This window comes from Silurus meridionalis, chromosome 27, assembly GCF_014805685.1.
Source record: "Silurus meridionalis isolate SWU-2019-XX chromosome 27, ASM1480568v1, whole genome shotgun sequence".
In the NCBI taxonomy this organism is placed as follows: Eukaryota; Metazoa; Chordata; class Actinopteri; order Siluriformes; family Siluridae; genus Silurus; species Silurus meridionalis.
In genome coordinates this window covers 6,705,614-6,724,684 of record NC_060910.1, presented here as the reverse complement: position 1 = coordinate 6,724,684, position 19,071 = coordinate 6,705,614, and the positions used below count along the sequence as shown (strand labels likewise).

General features: G+C 37.5%; 2 protein-coding genes across 4 annotated transcripts; both read right to left on the bottom strand.

Moving 5' to 3' along the window:
* Window positions 1–57: 57 nt before the first annotated feature.
* arsk (arylsulfatase family, member K) lies at window positions 58–7,900 on the bottom strand. 3 transcript variants are annotated; one of them, XM_046842052.1, is made up of 8 exons: window positions 7,542–7,900; window positions 4,524–4,653; window positions 4,198–4,357; window positions 3,336–3,618; window positions 2,415–2,586; window positions 2,085–2,309; window positions 772–987; window positions 58–518 (listed from the first exon to the last, which is right to left on the bottom strand). In XM_046842052.1, exons 1-8 carry the CDS (start codon window positions 7,656–7,658, stop codon window positions 247–249), a joined length of 1,575 nt encoding a protein of 524 aa, XP_046698008.1. In that variant the 5' UTR covers window positions 7,659–7,900; the 3' UTR covers window positions 58–246. The 3 variants fall into 3 exon arrangements, with proteins under 3 accessions (XP_046698008.1, XP_046698009.1, XP_046698010.1); XM_046842053.1 differs by lacking the exon at window positions 7,542–7,900 and having other exon boundaries at window positions 4,517–4,653; XM_046842054.1 differs by lacking the exon at window positions 7,542–7,900 and having other exon boundaries at window positions 4,472–4,602.
* A 419-nt stretch (window positions 7,901–8,319) lies between these two features.
* nol6 (nucleolar protein 6 (RNA-associated)) lies at window positions 8,320–18,878 on the bottom strand. The gene is given in 27 exon segments (XM_046842051.1): window positions 8,320–8,760; window positions 8,844–8,945; window positions 9,234–9,434; window positions 9,517–9,606; window positions 10,398–10,522; window positions 10,604–10,701; window positions 10,791–10,943; window positions 11,090–11,253; window positions 11,413–11,567; window positions 11,984–12,101; window positions 12,179–12,319; window positions 12,952–13,027; window positions 13,112–13,260; window positions 13,340–13,462; window positions 13,967–13,983; window positions 13,986–14,143; window positions 14,242–14,357; window positions 14,480–14,581; window positions 14,672–14,730; window positions 15,155–15,275; window positions 15,920–16,083; window positions 16,166–16,297; window positions 17,093–17,261; window positions 17,501–17,683; window positions 17,799–17,915; window positions 18,287–18,484; window positions 18,690–18,878. Coding segments are annotated over 27 exon segments (3,426 nt in total). The 5' UTR covers window positions 18,735–18,878; the 3' UTR covers window positions 8,320–8,610.
* Window positions 18,879–19,071: the final 193 nt, after the last annotated feature.

The window sequence follows — 19,071 nt, the reverse complement described above, 5'->3', positions numbered from 1 at the left end:
AATAATAGATTCTCAGTTGCTCGACTGGTTACATTAATATTGACACATCCAGGCATACTCATTCATTAATTTTATTGAATTCAAAACGTACATACAATAAAAATGTGTACAGTAAACTCAATTGATTTTTTTAAAGGTGCAAAAAAGGTGCAACTACAAATGGAAAAGTGCATTTGGTAGCAAGTTCTGAGTGTTTTTTCTTGTATATTTGATTCTATAAGAATGATTTCGAACATTCTTAGATTATTATAACCTGTGAAGCCAGTCCTCTATTGCTTTCTCATTATTTTCTGCATTCTTTTGCCAGTCCACGTGCCAGCGCAGGTTGGCAATGACCTGTGTGTAATTGTTCCCAAGACTCTGCTTCCACTGCAGAAACTGCTGCTTGTTGTATTGGCAGACAGTCTCAGTGACTCTGGGATAATCCACCACTGAGCGCAGCAGCTTGTCCAGATGCTGACACACAAGAGGGTAACGGGACGCTACATTCTTTAGCTCAGCTCCATCCACAGTCAGATCTGATAAGGGTAAGACAAAAGAGCAATGATGCTGGGTAAACAATATTACCTATGGTCTGTATTTATTGTCTTCCAAGAATGTCTGTATTGCTAACAAAGGATGAGATTGTATTTCCACACTGCTAATCCTAATCATTAGTGACTAGCTGCCATTTTTTTGCTGGGCACATCGGTAGTCTGTACCTGTTAATGCTTGTAAATTATTCTTGTTTCTTTCTGTACAGTTCAATGCTTTATTAACATGGCTAATTACCAAATAGTTGTGGTGGGACAGTCAAGCCATCTGAATAAGTGATATACTTCCACTTATCCTGTCTCAGCATGTAAGTGGAGGCGTTTGCATTGCAGCCATGATATTCACTGAGTATCCAGGAAGGGTGAGGTTCAGTGGACCGCTTATTACCCAGTGAGGTCAGAGGAACCAAAGAGTGACCACTCAAACCATGTGGTATTGGGACACCTGCAAAGTCTGACACACATAATACAGAAAATTATAACATGACAATACTGTGCTAGTGCAAAAGAATCTAAATCTGGTCTGGGTGCAGGTTTTCATTCCAGACAAACAAGATCCACATCTGATTCCACTCAGTTTTTGTTCCTGTTGATCCCTGAAGGTGTTTGAATAGGGTTCAGTGCAGGAAACTTGAAATCCTGCACTCCAGCATTACCACACCATGGAACACACTTTGAACACAGTAGCATTGGCAATGCTGGAACAGCTTCCAGTGAAGGTAAATTGTTATTCTATACAATACTGTAATGTTCACAACAAACATCAGAATGGGGGAAAATATAATCTAATTGAGTTTGACTCTGGTATGAGTGTAGGTATTAGGTTACACTTCTGTCAGGCATGAACTGAAATCTCAGGCTAAAGCAGAGTAGCCATTTCTCTAAAGACTTACCGAAACTGGACAGTTGTACCAAGCAACTCTCCAGTTTCAACTGAAAGTTTATGCACTCTAGCCTGATTCCTGTTTTTTATTTTTTTATTTGAACTTTATTTATCATGGGAACTTAGGGTTGTTCATAAAGTGAAGATCAGGTAGATGTACTGTATGCATTTACCATTGATTTACTAGAACGAATGAAATATGATGTGTGGAAAAGCAGGATTTTTTTTTTACTCAGACAGCATAAAAAGCTGCACCGCAGATACAAAAAAATAAAATAAACCTTTGCATTTTAAAACTGTTGCTTTTTAATTTCGCACAATTAACTAACAGTTGTTGAAGTTTATGTTTAAATTATTTTACAAAATAATTGTTAGTGTTCAATTTACTACAAAACTGCACAATGACTACAGGTCTGGCTCTTTAAATGACTGGGGAGTTCAGATACTACTGGCTTGGAATGAAAACATGCAGCCATGCTGGTCTTTTTCAGATTAGACTGGACTTCACTTTGTGATATCAAAGAAACCTATATAGAGAGTCTATCAACATTGGATTTATTCATAGAAATTTATATGAAACAAACCAAAACCCAACTGACCAGTTTCAGTTACAAATCTAAAATCTATAACAGAGACATTTTAGATACATTGGGACTAATTGTATTCACCAAGGATAGAAGGATACAGGTCTACAAGAGAGACCGGTAAACTGATCTCCATCCCAGACTTAATTCCTGGCCCCATCATAAGTAACGGAACGTGGGAGCTGCCTTCAAACATGGACATCTTATAGAACTGCCTGTGCTCCATAGCCAGATCTCCATGGTCCGAGGTGAAAAGCAGGACTGTCCTGTTTAATAAACCTGTGTCCCTGAGAGCGGCGATCACTTCACCTGCACCAGAGAAATGTTATCAGATTTCACAATGAGATCATACACAAAACATTAAGTACATCTGATTCGAACTGGTGCATCAAATGTCAAACATAATCTGATTACCAAGCATGCTGTCTGTTTCGGCGCACATGGCATAATAGCTGACTCGGATATCTCTGATCTCCTGCTCAGAAAAGTTGCCACTGCAGTTTTTGGTGACGGTGGAATAATAATCGACGGGATGCATTTGGGACAAAGGCAGCCACTTCGGGAGGGAAACTTGTTCTATGGAAACCTTTGTAAAATTGACATAGTTTATTAGATTTGAAATATAATTCAAAACTGATTATGAAGTGTAAACAAAAATACAATACATAGCTTATGTTAATCAAAAATGTCACCAATGTATGCAACCAAATGTAAATGGGTAAAATACATGAATTGACAAATTAACAAACAGGCATTACATACACTACAATCCACCAACAAGTATTTTACATAAAAAAAATCTACAAAATTAAGTGTGGTATAAGTGGAATAATCACTTTGGAAATTTACATCAATGAAATCTGCCATACCTTGTTTTTTTATTATTTTGCCGTTTTAATAGCTGTTTTGCAGTACTCACTCCTAATCAATAAACAATAAATCAATAAACTTTAATCAATCAATAAACTTTAATCCAACACACATTCTGGAGTTTGTCTTAGGTATTCGAATGAAAATGAATGAAATGAAACTAGACAGTGCTAAGACTTGCCCTGCGTGTCACAAAGCCTTCAGGGAAAGAATATACATTTTATTGCGCATTGTCATTTTTAATCCTTAGTGACGTAACTCGACTGCTTTTGAGCATCCAAGGGGATTTTAAGTATGCTTTTTTCCCCTCAGTACAACATTCTAAAGTAATCACACACATGCTTAGAATAGAGTAGATAAAGATTTGATAATCGTTAACGCTAAAGATTCAAATGTTACTACAGTGAACAACAGTGAATGGTTACTCTCTGCTGCTATCGCTAATGTGACGAAAAAACAACTTGCCTTTTTGAGCCAGTAGGGTGAGGTGCGGAAGGTAGAACCTCCAGCATCGGGGCCTAGGTCCTCTGTGCGGTACGGATGAGGGAGATTCAACCCCAGATACAGAGCAAAAGGCTTTGACAGAGCTGTGGCTTTTTGTGTGATCCACTTCACAGCACTGTCTGTGGTGTTCCAGTCTTTAGTCATCACTCTCACTGTGGAACTGTCACCTATTATGTCTGTGACTGGACGGCCCTCCTGCCTCAAAAGAAACTGCACTTCTCTTGTCCATGCCTCCACACGATTGCTGTTCCAATGGGGTTATTTATGTAAAAAGGATGATAACACAATTTTAGCCAATACAATGTGCAATTAGAGATGTGCCCAAGACAGTTTTATTCATCCCTTCAAACTGATTCTTTTCTCCAAAATCTTTGACCTGCGAATTTATACTCAGTAGCCAGCACTCCCCAATTCATGCCTCATCCAAAACATAACCAATTGCATCCTCCACTATTGTGCATTACAGAGCAGCATCTTCCCTCTTCTGCATACATATGCACACAATTTTTCTAGTGTTGCTGCGTTTAACAGGGAGCCATGGGTTATCCTTCACACCCAGAGAGTACCTCAATATTTCTCTCTAGACCTTTCACCATGCCTAACTGTGGCAGAGTTTAAACTGGCTGTCTACAGATACACTTCTCTTTTGTACCACCTAGATTCTGTTTTTGTTGGTTCCCAAGGGATCCCAGCCCAGATGCTCACCTATACTTCACATGACTTGTATTAGATTATTAGCACACCTATAAACATATTGATTTTTGGTATTTACAGTAATTTACATCAATTCAAAGTATTAAAAAATTATATTTCTTCTAGTCACCTGACTGAGTGGCCTCCTGATGTGTAATCAAGCTTCCCCATACGGTGGGTGTGATAACCATTTTCCTGCAGATGATCCATCCATGTAGTGGTGTTAAGATCGAGGCATTTGTAATTGTTCCAAGCTTGAGTTAAATGGACAAATTTGCCACTCCACATAGCTGTCAGTTTACACAAAATATAATGAGCTGTAGGAACTCAACTGTTAGATATAAATAAACTACTAATTAACTCTCTAATTCATTAAAGTAGAGAATAGCAATATATTAGATTACCGGTCACTGGAAAGTTGTCTCAAATCAAATATAAGATGAGTTTACCCTGTACCTGCTCTTGAAGGACAACATATTGGAGAATTTGTGTAGGAGTTAAGGAAGATCGAACCCATCTCCCTCATGTAGTTAATATATGGGAGCTGGACAACTTTGTTTCCAGGGTAAAAAGTCAATCTTCCATCCTGGAGGTGACAAAAAGTCAGTGTTGTCCAAAAATGTACATAAAAATAGATCTTGCATAAAAAATTGTTCTATAATTTTTAGACCATTAAAAAATTAATATTATTGCCATATTGGTCCATTTTTGGAGCATGTATAAGTAGTGTATGTATTCGGTATGTTCTTTAAAAAAAAAAAAAGATTAGTCCAAATATAATGCCAAAGTAGTCTATAGGAATCAACAGTGCTGATTCACATTCCTGATTTCTAATTCTTTTGCATGTTTGTCACACTTTAATGTTTCAGATCATCAATCTAATTTAAATATTAGTAAAAGATAACACAAGTGAACACAACATGCAGTTTTTAAATGAAGGTTTTTATTATTGAGGGAAAACAAAATCCAAAACTACATGGCCGTGTGTAAAAAAGTGTTTGGCCCCCTGTTAAAACGGTGGTTTATCACACCTGAGTTCAATTTCACGCCTGATTACTTCCACACCTGTTCACAATCAAGAAATCTCTTAAATAGGACCTGCCTGACAAAGTGAAGTAGACCAATAGATCCTCAGAAGCTAGACATCATACTGAGATCCAAAGAAATACAGAAACAAATTAGAAAGAAAGTAATTAAAATCTATCAGTCTGGAAAAGGTTATAAAGCCATTTCTTAAGCGTTGGGACTCCAGTGAACCACAGTGAGAGAAATTATTCACAAACGGCAAAAACATGGAACAGTGCAGAACCTTCCCAGGAGTGGCCGGCCGACCAAAATTACCTCAAGAGCACAGCGACGACTCATCCAAGAGATCACAAAAGACCCCACAACAACATCCAAAGAACTACAGGCCTCACTTGCCTCAGTTAATGTCTTAAGATTAAGGTACAAGACTACACCATAAGAAAGAGACTGGGCAAAAATGATCTGCATGGCTGAGTTTCAAGACAAAAACCGCTGCTGAGCAAAAAGAACAAAGTTTTGTCTCAGTTTGATCCCAAAGACTTTTGGGAAAATACTCTGTGGACTGACAAGACAAAAGTTAAACTTTTCGGAAAGTGTGTGTCCCATTACGTCTGGTGTAAAAGTAACACCGCATTTCAGAAAAAAATCATTCCAACAGTAAAATATAGTGGTGGTAGTAGTGTGACGGTCTGGGGCTGTCTTGCTGCTTCAGGACCTGGAAGACTTGCTGTGATGAATGGAACCATGAATTCTGCTGTTCACCAAAAAAATTCTGAAGGAGAATGTCTGGCCATCTATTCGTGACCTCAAGCTAAGGCGACCTTGGGTTCTGTAGCAGGTCAATGATCCAAAACACACCAGCAAGTCCACCTCTGAATGGCTAAAGAAAAAACAAAATGAAAACTTTGGAGTGACCTAGTCAAAGTTCTGACCAAAATCCTATTGAGATGCTGTGGCATGACCTTAAAAAGGCTGTTTATGCTCAAAAACCTGAATTACAACAATTCTGCTGTAGATGAGTGGACCAAAATTCCTCCACAGTGCTGTAACAGACTCCTTGCTTATCGCAAACGCTTGATTGCAGTTTTTGCTGCTAAGGGTGGCTCAACCAGTTATTAGGTTAAGGGGCAAACACTTTTTTTTTTTTTTTAACACAGGGCCATGTAGTTTTGGATTTTGTTTTCCCCTTAATAATAAAAACTGCATGTTGTGTTAATTTGTGTTTTCTTTTACTAATATTTTAATTAGTTTGATAATCTGAAACATGAACGTGTGACAAACGTGCAAAGAAATCAGGAAGGGGGAAAAGATTTAACAAAACTGTATGTATACATCTTTAACTCTTCTAAGGTTCAATATATGTTTTGAAGGTGACTTACAAATGCATCGCACATGGTCACTATATTTGGTCTATAGGAATCTACCTATACATCATCTAGCCTCTTTAATGGGTTCTTTTAAAAATATATTTTAGATATGTTAAAGTGCTCTTTAACTGTGTGTTTTTATCATGCATATAATCAGTGGTGGACAAAGTACACAAAGCATGTACTTGAGTTCAAGTAGAGATACAGTAGGTAAAATATTACTCCAGTAAATGTAAGATATTTGACTTGTATTGAAGTTAAAGTCTCCCCATACAGGAATACTAAAGTAAAGTACAGATATATGAAAAAGCTACTTAAGTACAGTAACAAGTGACATTTACTTTTCGTTACTATCCACTACTGCATGTAATATATTTTTGTGATATACAGCCAAATCAGTATATTCAATGCGTTAATGAATGCGTGATTAGAACCAGCACACTGGAAGCATGCGAAAAACATCTTATAACGCATAACTTCTGAAGAGATGATCTGTCAAGAGTAATAAATGTGTAAAAAGAACAGGATTTAAAGTGGATCCCAGGACAGAGGGTCAGGAAGCGGCCATATGTGAACCACGTTACTAGATGGATGGGCTCCACTACTATTTTTTGTTTAATTGTAAAGAACCTGGGCATTTGAAGATATTGGTGTGGGATGATTGAAAAATGTTAAGAAAAGATATGCATTACATAGATAGCAGAAGAAGGTATATAAAGATTGTGTATTGATTTCCTTTAATGCTGCTGCATAAAGTATTTTTTTTCTTTTAATTAGCATTTGAACTTTGTTTATGTTGATAATTGTCCATGACAATGTGAGAGTACTTATAAATCATTACTACATTTGTTTTTTGCTCTGATTGTAATCTATACATCTTTAAGGTTTCATGTATTTTCTGAAGGAGATGTAAGAGTAATTACAAATGCATCAGATATGATCCTAACTACATTTGGTTTTTGCTTTGATGTTTAGTTCAGATACAATCACAGAGGTTATAGGAAAAAGCTCTATAGGAATCTATCTATATACCATTAAGCCTCTTTAAGGTTTTTTTTTTAAGAGATGTGGGAGTACTTACAAATGCATCAGACATGATAATCACTATATTTGGTCTTTGCTCTGTTGTCCAGTTCTGATACAAGCACAGAGCTTGTAATAAAAAAACTTGTAGTAGAAAGAAAGGAAGTGTTTTCATCCTGCTGCATATGCCGGAGCAGGTCTGGGGTATATTTCAATGGCAATTCCTCTATGAAGACTTAACTTTTATATATTTTCATCACAAAGAAATAGGACTATGGTAACTTTCTAGAAAGTTTCTACGCATTAGTTATTTAATCTCCTGTGTCATCCTGAGCCTCTTGAACACATGGGGAAAAATACATCACTCTCCCAGGGATTGATTTCTTCCGCCTTAAACACGTGACTAAGAACGGCCACGTGACTGCTCGAGCCAGGAAGTAGTTGTTGAGTATTTATATACAAATAAACTAATTATTAAACTAACCTTAAATATACATAAATATATATAAAAACTTGAACTAAAAAACTGTATAATGTAAAATGTATAAGGGACATGAAGCTTTTCATTCCTGAACTTTCCACCTATTGGACATACCATTAGTTAAAAGGTTTACTTGTTATGGAGTTTAGTTGTGGAGAATTTTTGTAAATATATTACATACATTATACTACATTTCGTTGTTTTTTTCGAGTTTTTGGATACATTTCTGGATGCAGGAACCCCGAAACCTTAATGCAACACCACACACATGCACATCATCTCTTTGACCACCAGATGTCACTACGGTGTGATGTTGTGGAAAGGTTTGAGAACTACTTTCCCCACCCTCAAACAATTGAAAAGTATAACTCGTATTAAAATATATGCACATTTCACCATGTGGTCTTATTGCTGAAGAACTACAATTGGATTTGCTGGCCTTTGACAAGAATAAAATCATCCACGTGCAAAGAACATGTAATTATTATTATTATTATTATTATTATTAACTGAAACTTTTGATAAAAATCCATATTTATCCATTAGATCAAGAAAGAAATATACATAAAATGTACTGTCCTTAAAAAAAAAAAAAAAAGCAAATATTCCATAGCACACAAATGATCTTCTGCAGATTATTCCCAATTCAGACAACCCATCTCTCAGTCCTTAGGTCCACCTTGTTGACCAGGCCTTCCCCGATAATCTGGAAATCCTGCACAATGGCTTCTATGTTAGGGACAGTAGTGGCCACGCCTTCATTCACATCCACTCGTCTGGCGTTCATCAGAGAAGTCTAAAGGCAAAAAGAAAGCAGGTTACTGTATCAGACAAAATACCTACACATGTTTTTCATAGAAAAATGCATTGCTGACTAACCTTGAATGGCTGAGGCTGAAAAGCTTTGGGCTTCCACAATACTGCAATCACAGTTCCCCCATAGGGGTCATAGAAAAAGAGTGCCAGATCCCCAAATGCCTCCTGAAGAAAAACATTTCAAAACAAGACGATCAGTGACAGAAGAGTTCAAAAGCAGTACAACATAAGTTGGATATGAACATGCATTCTGTGCCTGAATAGAAGGATATAAAATCAAATAGAAAGAAATGGATTCATCCACCAGTTATCCTGTTAACATTATTTTCTGAGGCCATAAAGGATCAATGGGTAAATAAATGCATGCAGAATATTTTTTTGGTGTATCAACACCTCAACAGTGATGTTCTACTGTTAAATTAATGCTGCCATATAGGACTAGATTAAACCAACCCTGAGCTCGGACAGATACAGCTTCACAGGATCAAAATCCACGACAGGGAACGCTCCTCCTGAGCTTGCTACGTCCTTGTCCTGGGTGCCTCGGTAACTCGTGGTTTTAGGACGATCCACAGCTCTAGAGTGTAAGGGGACCTGTTGAGGTTTGAGGTGGATCAGAACGTCATAGGCCTCCAGTGGGGGTCGAAATGCCACCTGAAACACAAAACGCATTTCTCATGATCCCCAGATCAATTAGATAAATTCCCATTGTAAGATCAGTGGTAATGACACTAACCCGGATATCTTGTTTTTGATTGGGGTTGATGAGCTGGGCCTCCAGGATGCGTAGGCTTTCTGCTGCAACCAACACGACACGCTGAAGAATCTGCAAAGGAGATGACGGGTTGTAAGCATAGTTTTTCTTTTGGTAATTTTTTGCCTTCTTTCTCTTCATGATTAAAAAAAAAAAAAAAGGAGACAGGAAGTGCTGAAAATGATCAATGTTTATACAAAACATTTTGATGTATCCCTATGATGGGTGTTAAGTGATGTTAACTATATCCAGATGTCTATGTTTACAATATTCCCCATTCTCCTTGGTGAAAAGTGAGGGCATCGTTGCAACTTTCAAGCAGGAAAATTGAGTTGGTACAAATACACTGGCCAAAACATTGCTAATATGAGATAGGGAAAGAGGAGGGTCTTCCAAGGAGTTCAGTCATTCCAGATTTATATGGCTCATCTGCCAGTATTGGGGAAATCCAGTTTCTTTGTTGCCAATTACTTGCAACAGCAAACTCAAATTTTATCGCAAGTTAAAACAAAGCAAATTACTGGCAAAGTCGGAAAAAGAATAAGAACAGCTGATGAATTACGTGGAATCAGGTTGCTGAAATAAATGCAGCCACACTGATCCTTTGTGGATTAGATTGAAGACTCCTGTTATATATTCTCAAATGCCTTTTGTGGAAATGAGGGCAGGGCTGTGATGCTCGTGTGCAAGGGCCCCCAAAATACGGCCCGTCCCCGCATATGGAACCATCTGAACAATGCCAGAGACATAGTTTGAAAATGGAATTTATTCAGTATACCTGAATATAGAAACAATGAGATATACACCATATAAAAATCTTAACACAACACCACACATGCATTTCTAATGTCTTCTTCACAAACCTGAACCGAAGGTCCTTCTTTTGTCCAAACGGAGACTGTCTTATCATTGGGAGTGCCGATAAACATCACAGGCAAAGATTCCCTCAGTGCCAGGAAGTGGTTTTTGATTTCAGTGTAGTCACAAGCTTTATTAGAGAGGAAGAAAATATAAGAAAGGAAACTAAACTAACAGCACAAGGGTGAGCTCAAATTTGTATGGTGCCTACCTGCTAGTTTGCTATTGAGGTTGACCACCAGAGGGTTGTTCTTCCAGTCGAAAGTGGAAAGCAGGTGAAGGAAACGGAGGAAAGCGACCTGAGGAGAGCTGAGGACAAAAATAAATTTAAGATCACCTTTAGCCGAAACCAGAATATGGAAAAAAACAAACATGGAGATTGTGTGAATAATGATTACCTCGGAGGTGTAAAAGGAGCCGGTTGTAGGAAGAGCGAAGCCACCAGGAGATCAGCTGCCTCCTCTATTATATCTCCACTGAAGAGCTGTGCTGCCAGCCAGCGTTTGGCCAGGCGGCACGCTGTGCCGAAACACGGCTGTTGCTGCTGCAGACTGGTACACAAAACACATACAAGAGTCTTTATAAGAATTCTCATTTACTTTTTTGGACTACGAGGCATGGCATCAGAACTACAACAATGATCAGCAATATCAGTTCTATGTGCTTGCAAGAACTATAACGGGTTTGCATGTTATACCCGTGCAGGGTGCTGGTCAGGAATGGTTTGTGCTGCGTCTCGATTTCCAATGCTTGTGCCTCTGCATTATCCCTCTGAATCAGCATGCCCTGTGTGGTCACACTTTCTCTCAGCACTTGGGGCTCTCGGTGGTACGCTACCTGGATCCGGAACGCCAGTCCATCCTGCACATAATTTCAAGATACAAATTATGTTCCAAATCACCATCATTCAAACAAAATGGTAAAACCTTAATTTTTGTATTTTCACATACAAAAAAAAAAAAAAAAAAAAAAAAAAGCCAAATAGTAACGCAAATAGCAATTTGTCAACACACGCTTTACCTTCCATACGTCCAGGTGTGTAGGTGAGGGGCGATGCGTGTAACCGTGCTGGCTTTTGAGCAGCTCGCCGAGGCGGATGTGGAAAGCTGCTTTAATATGGCGAATTGCCAAACGGTCATTAGGCCACTTTCCACTGCCTTCCATGTGTACAATCACTAAACATGAATGCAAACAGAATAGATGCATATAAATCGTGCAGCTCTGTAGGCACTCAGTATTAGGTACTTATATGTTTTTCCACAGAGATAAACTAACTTTGAGTAAATAAAGGTTTGCTTTTTACTGTTTTACATATAGGATTTGGTACTTAGTATTTAGTACATACAATATAAATAATAATTTAATACAGTAACAGAAGAGCTGCTTTCTGTACAATCCATATAAAAAAACCCTACATTTACTAGCCTGCATTGTACAATTCTGCTTAAAGGAGCTGAAAAATTTCAGTTTAAATCGGCATAAGAACTAAAACTGACTGATTATTCAATGAAAACGTTTGTGTGTTGATTCTTATTAATAACCACCAGGCTACAACGTAAAAATCAATTCTGACATGTACACATAAGATTACCTTTAATCGGTGTGATATAATAAGGGCAAGGCTTGGTCTTATTTGGAACCAAAGCACGGGAAGTCTTCTCCCTCTCAAAAAATGAGTAGGCCAGCTTTACTGGGACAGGAGGAAACACCTACACAGAGAGAAAAACGCATTAAATACACATCACCATAAACAGCAGTATTAGATGGAATGAAGACGTGTGTTTACCTGTGTGTATCTGAGAGCAGGGTGAGCACCCTGCACCGATGTGATGGACAGAGGCAGACCCTCCAGCTGCCACAGCTTTCTGCTTAGGTCATCAAAGCACTGCACCACCTTCAGACTCTCCTCTTCTCCTGCACTGCACTCCTAGAAAACAGCAGCAATAACACAAATATGAAACGTGCACAATACATGCAATATTTTTCAGAACATTACAATTTGTAATTTATATATTTTTTTCACTAACAGTTATCAGTGAGGTTTGCAGTGAATTGCAACTTTTATCATCCTTCAATCTTTTTCTACTCTTTCAGGTATCCATCTATTGATGGAACATATTACATGTCTATTTATCCATCCCTATATACTGTACATATAAAACCTCATTTATATGCAACCACCAGTCCATCAATAGACCCAACCATTGCCATTATAGCCAAAAGTATGTGGACAAAATTCCCTTATATTTCCCCTCATACTGTAATTTTTTATGTCCCACATTCTCTACACATATTGTGCTTAACACAGATCCTGCACTAATATAATCTGTCAACATTCAATCAGCTCTGTCTGTCTAAATACATATCATTATCCAGCCATCTACAAAATCCATCCATCAGTGAAGACACCCAAACATACATCTTACATTCATTTTTTAAAAAGATATATTCTTCAAATTACACATCCATTAAGTACTGAAACATTCCATTTATCCATCAATGAAACCCTCCCTGTATTCTTTGATGCACCCACAAACAATTCGCAATCATAAGACGTACCTCTTTTTTAACTTTAATGACATCATCCATTTCTCCCCCAATAAACCGGATGCAGGACTCAGGTATATCTGCATGACTAAATAAATAAATAAACGTATTATCACATACAATGCACTTTGTTTGAAATTCTCCATATCCTGTAATAGTGCTGTGCTCTTACAGATCCAGAAGGTGGGTGATTATCTCCAGCAAGACATGTCTTCTCTCACAGGTGGAAGATCCAGACCACAGCACTGCCTCGGTGATGGCGCCATCCTGAAAGCGCCTCAACTCTGAGCGAGAACCCCACAGCTGCCGGAACTCTTCCGCCTGCACAAGAGCTGCGGTTTACCTTCTGTAAAACGTTTTTATTTCACACACCGTGCAGGAACACTCCGCTTTGTTTTACCTCAGGTTTATCTGCTGCAGGTCCTCTCTCCAGAACAGAGAGAGCACGCTCAGGGTGGAGAAGCACGCCAACAGACACGGGTGGCTGGTCTTTGTACAGAGGGGGGTCACCATACACTGGCCACTGAAAGAGAATCATAAAATAGATGTTATTTTCCATTTATAATATAGATATATTATTAATAATAATGATTCAGGAAGTTGAAAAAGTCAGGCTATAATATTCATGATATAAAGACTAAAACCTAAACAGGAAAAAAAAGAACAGTAAAAGGACATTTAACTTGTTTGCTTTTACTTTATAGTAGGGGTGTAACGGTACACAAAATTGACAGTTTGGTACATACCTCGGTTTTTAAGTCATGATTCGGTTCAATTTAATTACATTTATAGGGGGAAGAAATGCAAAAAAAAAAGAATTTGCTTGTCGGTTCTTAATTATATAATTCCGGCACTTAATATGTTAGTGAGGGAAACCAGATATTCTGCACATAAAACAAAGATTGCATTATATGTGCAACGTACCGAAACATTTCAGTAAAAATCTGTGTGCCATTACACCTCTACTCTATAAGGCATAATTTCTCAAAAAAATAAATAAATAACAGATCAGTGGTTATAAATTTACCTCAGGGTCTGAGGAAGTGAGTGAACCAAAAGGTGGATCCTATCCCCAAGTCCTCGCTGCAGAAGAGACAAGATAAAAGGAAGAGCAGCAAGAATGTAGTTCCCACTGTGGTCCATGAGAGTGCTAAGGAGACTGAGCTTTTTACAGGCTGCTTGCATTTTCACCAAATCATTCAGTCTGAGGAGAAAACATACACAGATCTTAATAATACCCTGGGCAAATTTGCAAATGCCAGAAGAGCTCCAGAAAATGACATGAAATGGTGGGACACTCACTGATAGACGTTGTCATATGTCCTGATCATGGGTTTGGGTGTCATAAGAAGAGCCTGGAAGCCATCAAGTGTGGGATCGTCCCAGAACTGGAGGGACAGAGATGCCTCATGCTGGATCTGTGGACAACACAAAAAAAAAATTTAATAAAAGCCTTAAATGACCAATAAGATGAATGCCTTTAAAACAGCTTGTGATGTGTGAAAGCAAACTTTCAGAATGATTTTCTTAAAATGCTGACCTGTTTGTAGGTGAAAGTGGTCATATCTGCACACATGTTAAGGTGGCCAGATGGATCCACAAAAACAACTTGGAAAGCACTGTGGAACTCGGGCAAAGATGGCTAATGAGGGAAGAAGGAGGCACTTATTTCACAGTGCAAGGAGAAGCAAAAGAAAACATTGCTCAATATGACTGAGGAAATATTGCTCACCGCTTTAGAATCTGGGTTTCTTGCTAAGGTAATACCATTCTCAGTCAGGTCTGTGGAAGCTAAAGGGGGAAAGGGATCAGACAATAATATATTATATATTAGGGTTTTATCTTTGGCATTCACATATATCCTCTCAAAAAGTTCAGCACTAAACTAATATATACAGAATTGTATTTAGAAGCAAGGCTGGGGATGATTTCTTTCTAGCCCAGATGGATTAATGTTGCCACAGACATGTCTGGTAATCTCCACATCAGCAAGCTGCATGTGAAATACAATTTTGTTTATAATGAATGCAAATAAGATTATTCACTCAATTGTTTACTACTCATTAAATGCAGCCATCTATCTTTCTACACATTCATGTTACAAATTGCCCCATATATTTCTCATAATGCCATTCTTGTGATAAATTGTTCTTATCAAAATTATCATTGCTAAGCCTGATGAAGAACAGGTCACTCATGCCAAGCACGTACTTACCCAAGAAATGCAGGGCATTTCTGAGCAGCTGGTAGGCGTTCATGGTTTTAGCCACTTTATGCGTGGACAGGAGATAAGCCAGCAGCATGGAGGCCAAGAATCCTCCAAAACAGCCAGTACCCTAAAAAAATGAACATGCAAATCAAATTCACTGCTGACTGTGTCAGAAATAGAGTTGTTGCTATCGATTATTTTAGGAATCAAGTATTCTACTGATCATTTCAATAATAAGAGTAATCGAAGAAGTACTTTTCTTTATTAAAGAGCAATACTAAATATACAAGAGAAATTTAGACGTGTCTCTTAAAATGAACAAGTAATTTGTTTCCTTTTTAAGAAAAATTCTACATTTCTGTTGCTGAAACTGCCGACAAGAACATCTGTGAAAACTAAACCCTTTTAGTGAATTTACTTGCCATATTACTTCAAAATGTAAATACAAATATATACCAGTACATAAAAAATTATTCAAATAAATTTTAGATTACTCAAAAAAATAAAATTAATAATAAAAAAATCTAATTAAATAAAGATTAGCACAATGTATGGTATTTTCTTTATGTTTTAGTTTGAAATTATCCCAAACTTTGGAAATGTGGAAATCCGTCTCTTTCTTTGACCTGAATCATTTGGAAGCCCGTTTCCCCCACCTAAACAAATGCTTGCCAAAATATTTAAAAAAAAATTATATTTGTAATCGAAGAATAATGAAGATAAAACATACATATACACACAGACACATACAATACTTTACCAAGATTTTACCTGATCAAGCTCCCTCTGTCTGAGCCACACTTTGAGCAAAGCTACTCCATCTCGAAAGGCAGGACATTGATCACAGTGTGCACTGAGAAACTGCAGGTGCGAACGTGGGAGGTGATCCCCCACCACTGTACTATTATATTGAGGAGTAGGAGGCTCGTTGCTTTCTGAAAAAACAAACAAAAAAATAAATAACACAACAAACTGTTAAAGCCTTCAAGTGCGTAAGTGTTCTGCATTTTATGTTACCCTGTTCAGCGTCTTGGCCTGTAAACCATGCTGTCCGTATGTTGTTCTTCTGTGGATGGAATCGACTCGGTTTGAGGAAGTCCGGAGGTGGGATGGCATGAATCCTCAACATGATGCTGTTGCTATCCTTACCTACAAGCACACAGTCAAATTCAGATATTCTTATTTCATTCAAAGAACGACAGACAGATTGTGGGGACCTCATGGTTGATAAAGTGTAATAGTTTTTATTAGTCTCTGTTTCTTATGAGATATCCTAGAATTTTTCTAGATTCACCTTCATTCGAAATCTCTTGAAAATGTCTATGCTTCCTGTAATCCACACAAAATTCGGTCTCTCAAATAGATTCTTCATCACTATTTATTATTTATTTATAAAAATATAATTTATAATTAATATTTATAATAATAAATAAAATATAAATAATAAATAAATAATTTATGATTTAATATTTGGAAATAAAAAATTATTCATTTAGCACATTTTCATGTTTCAGTGCTTTTTTTATGATAGTAATAATGCTTTTTTTAATAGGCTATATATCTTGTGAAAAGTAATGCTCATTTGTCTGTACAGTGCCTAGCAAAATGAAGTAATCTAGCGTTAGGAGGCATAAATAAAAAGATTTGAAATCATAATAAAATATCCACAATAATACTGGTAGTCACTCTGGCCTATTTAATTTTCTGTTACAGACTGAACCGGACCCCCATTAAAAGAAAGAAAAAAGTATAGTGGATACCTTTTTTTTTTTTGGAGATTCAGCCACCTAAATATACTGTAAGATTATACTGAAAGATTTGCTCTTCACATTTTCAAGACTAAATAATTGGAACATGTGTTGCTTTGCTGCGCTTTCTAACATTACTGCCTTTAAACAAGCATCTGGAAAATCATTATTAGAGAATGGAGGGGAAACAACTTACCTGAAGGTGTGACAAGCAGTAGTGGGCGAAGCCGGTTGCCATGCAGGCATGAATAATGCAGTGGACCCACTAAAGGAGAAGTGGAAAGATGCTGTGCAAGTCCTGCCAGATAAAGAGCTCGCTTTCGAGAGTATCTCTGGTTCAGGAAATCCATTGGGTGTAGGATACTCTGAGAGGAAAAGGCAACACAACACTTTGTAAATCATTATACCAGAATAGACTCATATGTTAACTTATATTTACACAAATGTACTGTATAAACTGGTATAATGGCAGTTTGTATCTATTTATTAATTGATAATCTAGCTAGAATTAAAGATCCATAGGTTTCACAGGAGTTCCGTTGAAATGATCCAACCCTCAAAAACGTTGTAGCTGTTGATAAAGTCTAAGAATTCATCAACTTACAGCAGGAATTGTAGTAGCTAGATCAACAGAAACTCTTGGTTTGATGCAAGTTCCCAGAGGATAACTCCCAATCAGATCCACAGAGTGAGGTGGCTCCATGTGGAACTTGCCCTTAGTTTCCTCAGGAACCAGAATAAACGGGACGTCAATTCCCGACTCCGACAACCAAGACAAGTCTGACAGCTAGAAGAGAGCCATAAAACATCTTTAGTAAATATGAGGACAGGATAATAAATCAGAAATCTACTACTAAGTTCTTGCTCTGATTAGCAGAACACTGAGAACACTGGGAACTAACTTCCACTACTGGAGTTTCAGGCACAGATTTCAAAAGATCTGTGATTTCCTGGACAAAAGAATCCAACTGTTTCTTCCTGCGCTCACTCAGTACCACCTCCTTGAGCAGTTCATCCATCTGCAAAGTCAAATTAAAAGAAAACACACTGAACATAAGGTCATATGATGTTCAATACATGGCCAGTAAGGTACAGTTAACACCAAAATCAATCAAGAACAATAAAAATATAAATTAGAATAGTTCACACAGACACAAGCTGATAACTTGTCGTTTATTCATTTTAACAAGTGTACTGACAATGTATTAACGTAGACCTTGTGTGTTTGATACAGGGGGAAAGAAAGAATCAAGACATGTGGAGTTCACTGTCAGATATTGTTCTCTTAATGGGAAAATGTAGGTGATTTGTGAAAAAATTACATGCATGGAGTCATAAAACAAAATGTGTACTCTCTCTGAATTGTCTACAAAAAAAACCCTGTACTGACCTGCATTTTGAGCAGACTGCAGTGAAACAGATTCTCTGCCTCCTTCAGCTGGTTGAGCTCCTCCACAGTAGGGGCTTTGTACAACTGTCCTTCAGAGAGCTTAAGTGGACGAAGGACTCCATTCTCTGCTTTCTTTTTGGACCCTTTGGGTTTCTTTGCACTTTCCTCTCCATTTTCAGATAGACTCAGTGGTTCCATCTGTGATACAGTGAGTACAATTAGTTAGAAAATAACAAAACAACTGAAGTTAATGTTCCTATAATCATACAATTTTTTAAAAATTATTCAAAGGTTTGTTGTGAATATAGAGTGGCAGGAAAATGCCCAAAGTGCTAATACAGACCAGTATTAGTAGACCAGACTAGTGCAAATCCGTACATGTTAAGAAATAAAAGCATCAAACCTCATTTTCTAGATCATCAGCAATTGGAGAACTTTTCCTCTTCATCTTAATTTGTAAATAAAGTCAATACAGTGTAATAAAATCCAAATAAATGCATTTAGTGATGCATGTAGCCAGGAGAGTACTGCAACTGGAAATTCTCACATGGAGAACATGCGGCATACAAACCCCACACGCTGCGGTGCTCTGATTGGTCCGTCGCTCTTCGTTTCCGTTTTCGATTGGTGAAATATTATTTGTCCCTCCTACAATCATGGTACTTTGAGACAGCACGTTTTTAGAAAAATATTAATAAAAACCTTTAAAATATATTTTAAACACGCAAAAATAAGTTGAACAAAATCTTGACAATTAAGTTTATTTCAATTGTTTTAAACGCATA

What these genes read in the sequence shown, in the direction of transcription:
- arsk (XM_046842052.1), bottom strand. Translation starts at nt 7,658, where the DNA reads ATGAAAACACTTCCTTTCTTTCTACTACAAGTTTTTTTATTACAAGCT. An exon ending in TTATCATGTCTGATGCATTT is followed by an intron (nt 4,654 to 7,541) that starts GTAAGTACTCCC and finishes TGTCACCTCCAG; the next exon opens with GATGGAAGATTGACTTTTTA. An exon ending in CACCCTACTGGCTCAAAAAG is followed by an intron (nt 2,587 to 3,335) that starts GCAAGTTGTTTT and finishes AATTTTACAAAG; the next exon opens with GTTTCCATAGAACAAGTTTC.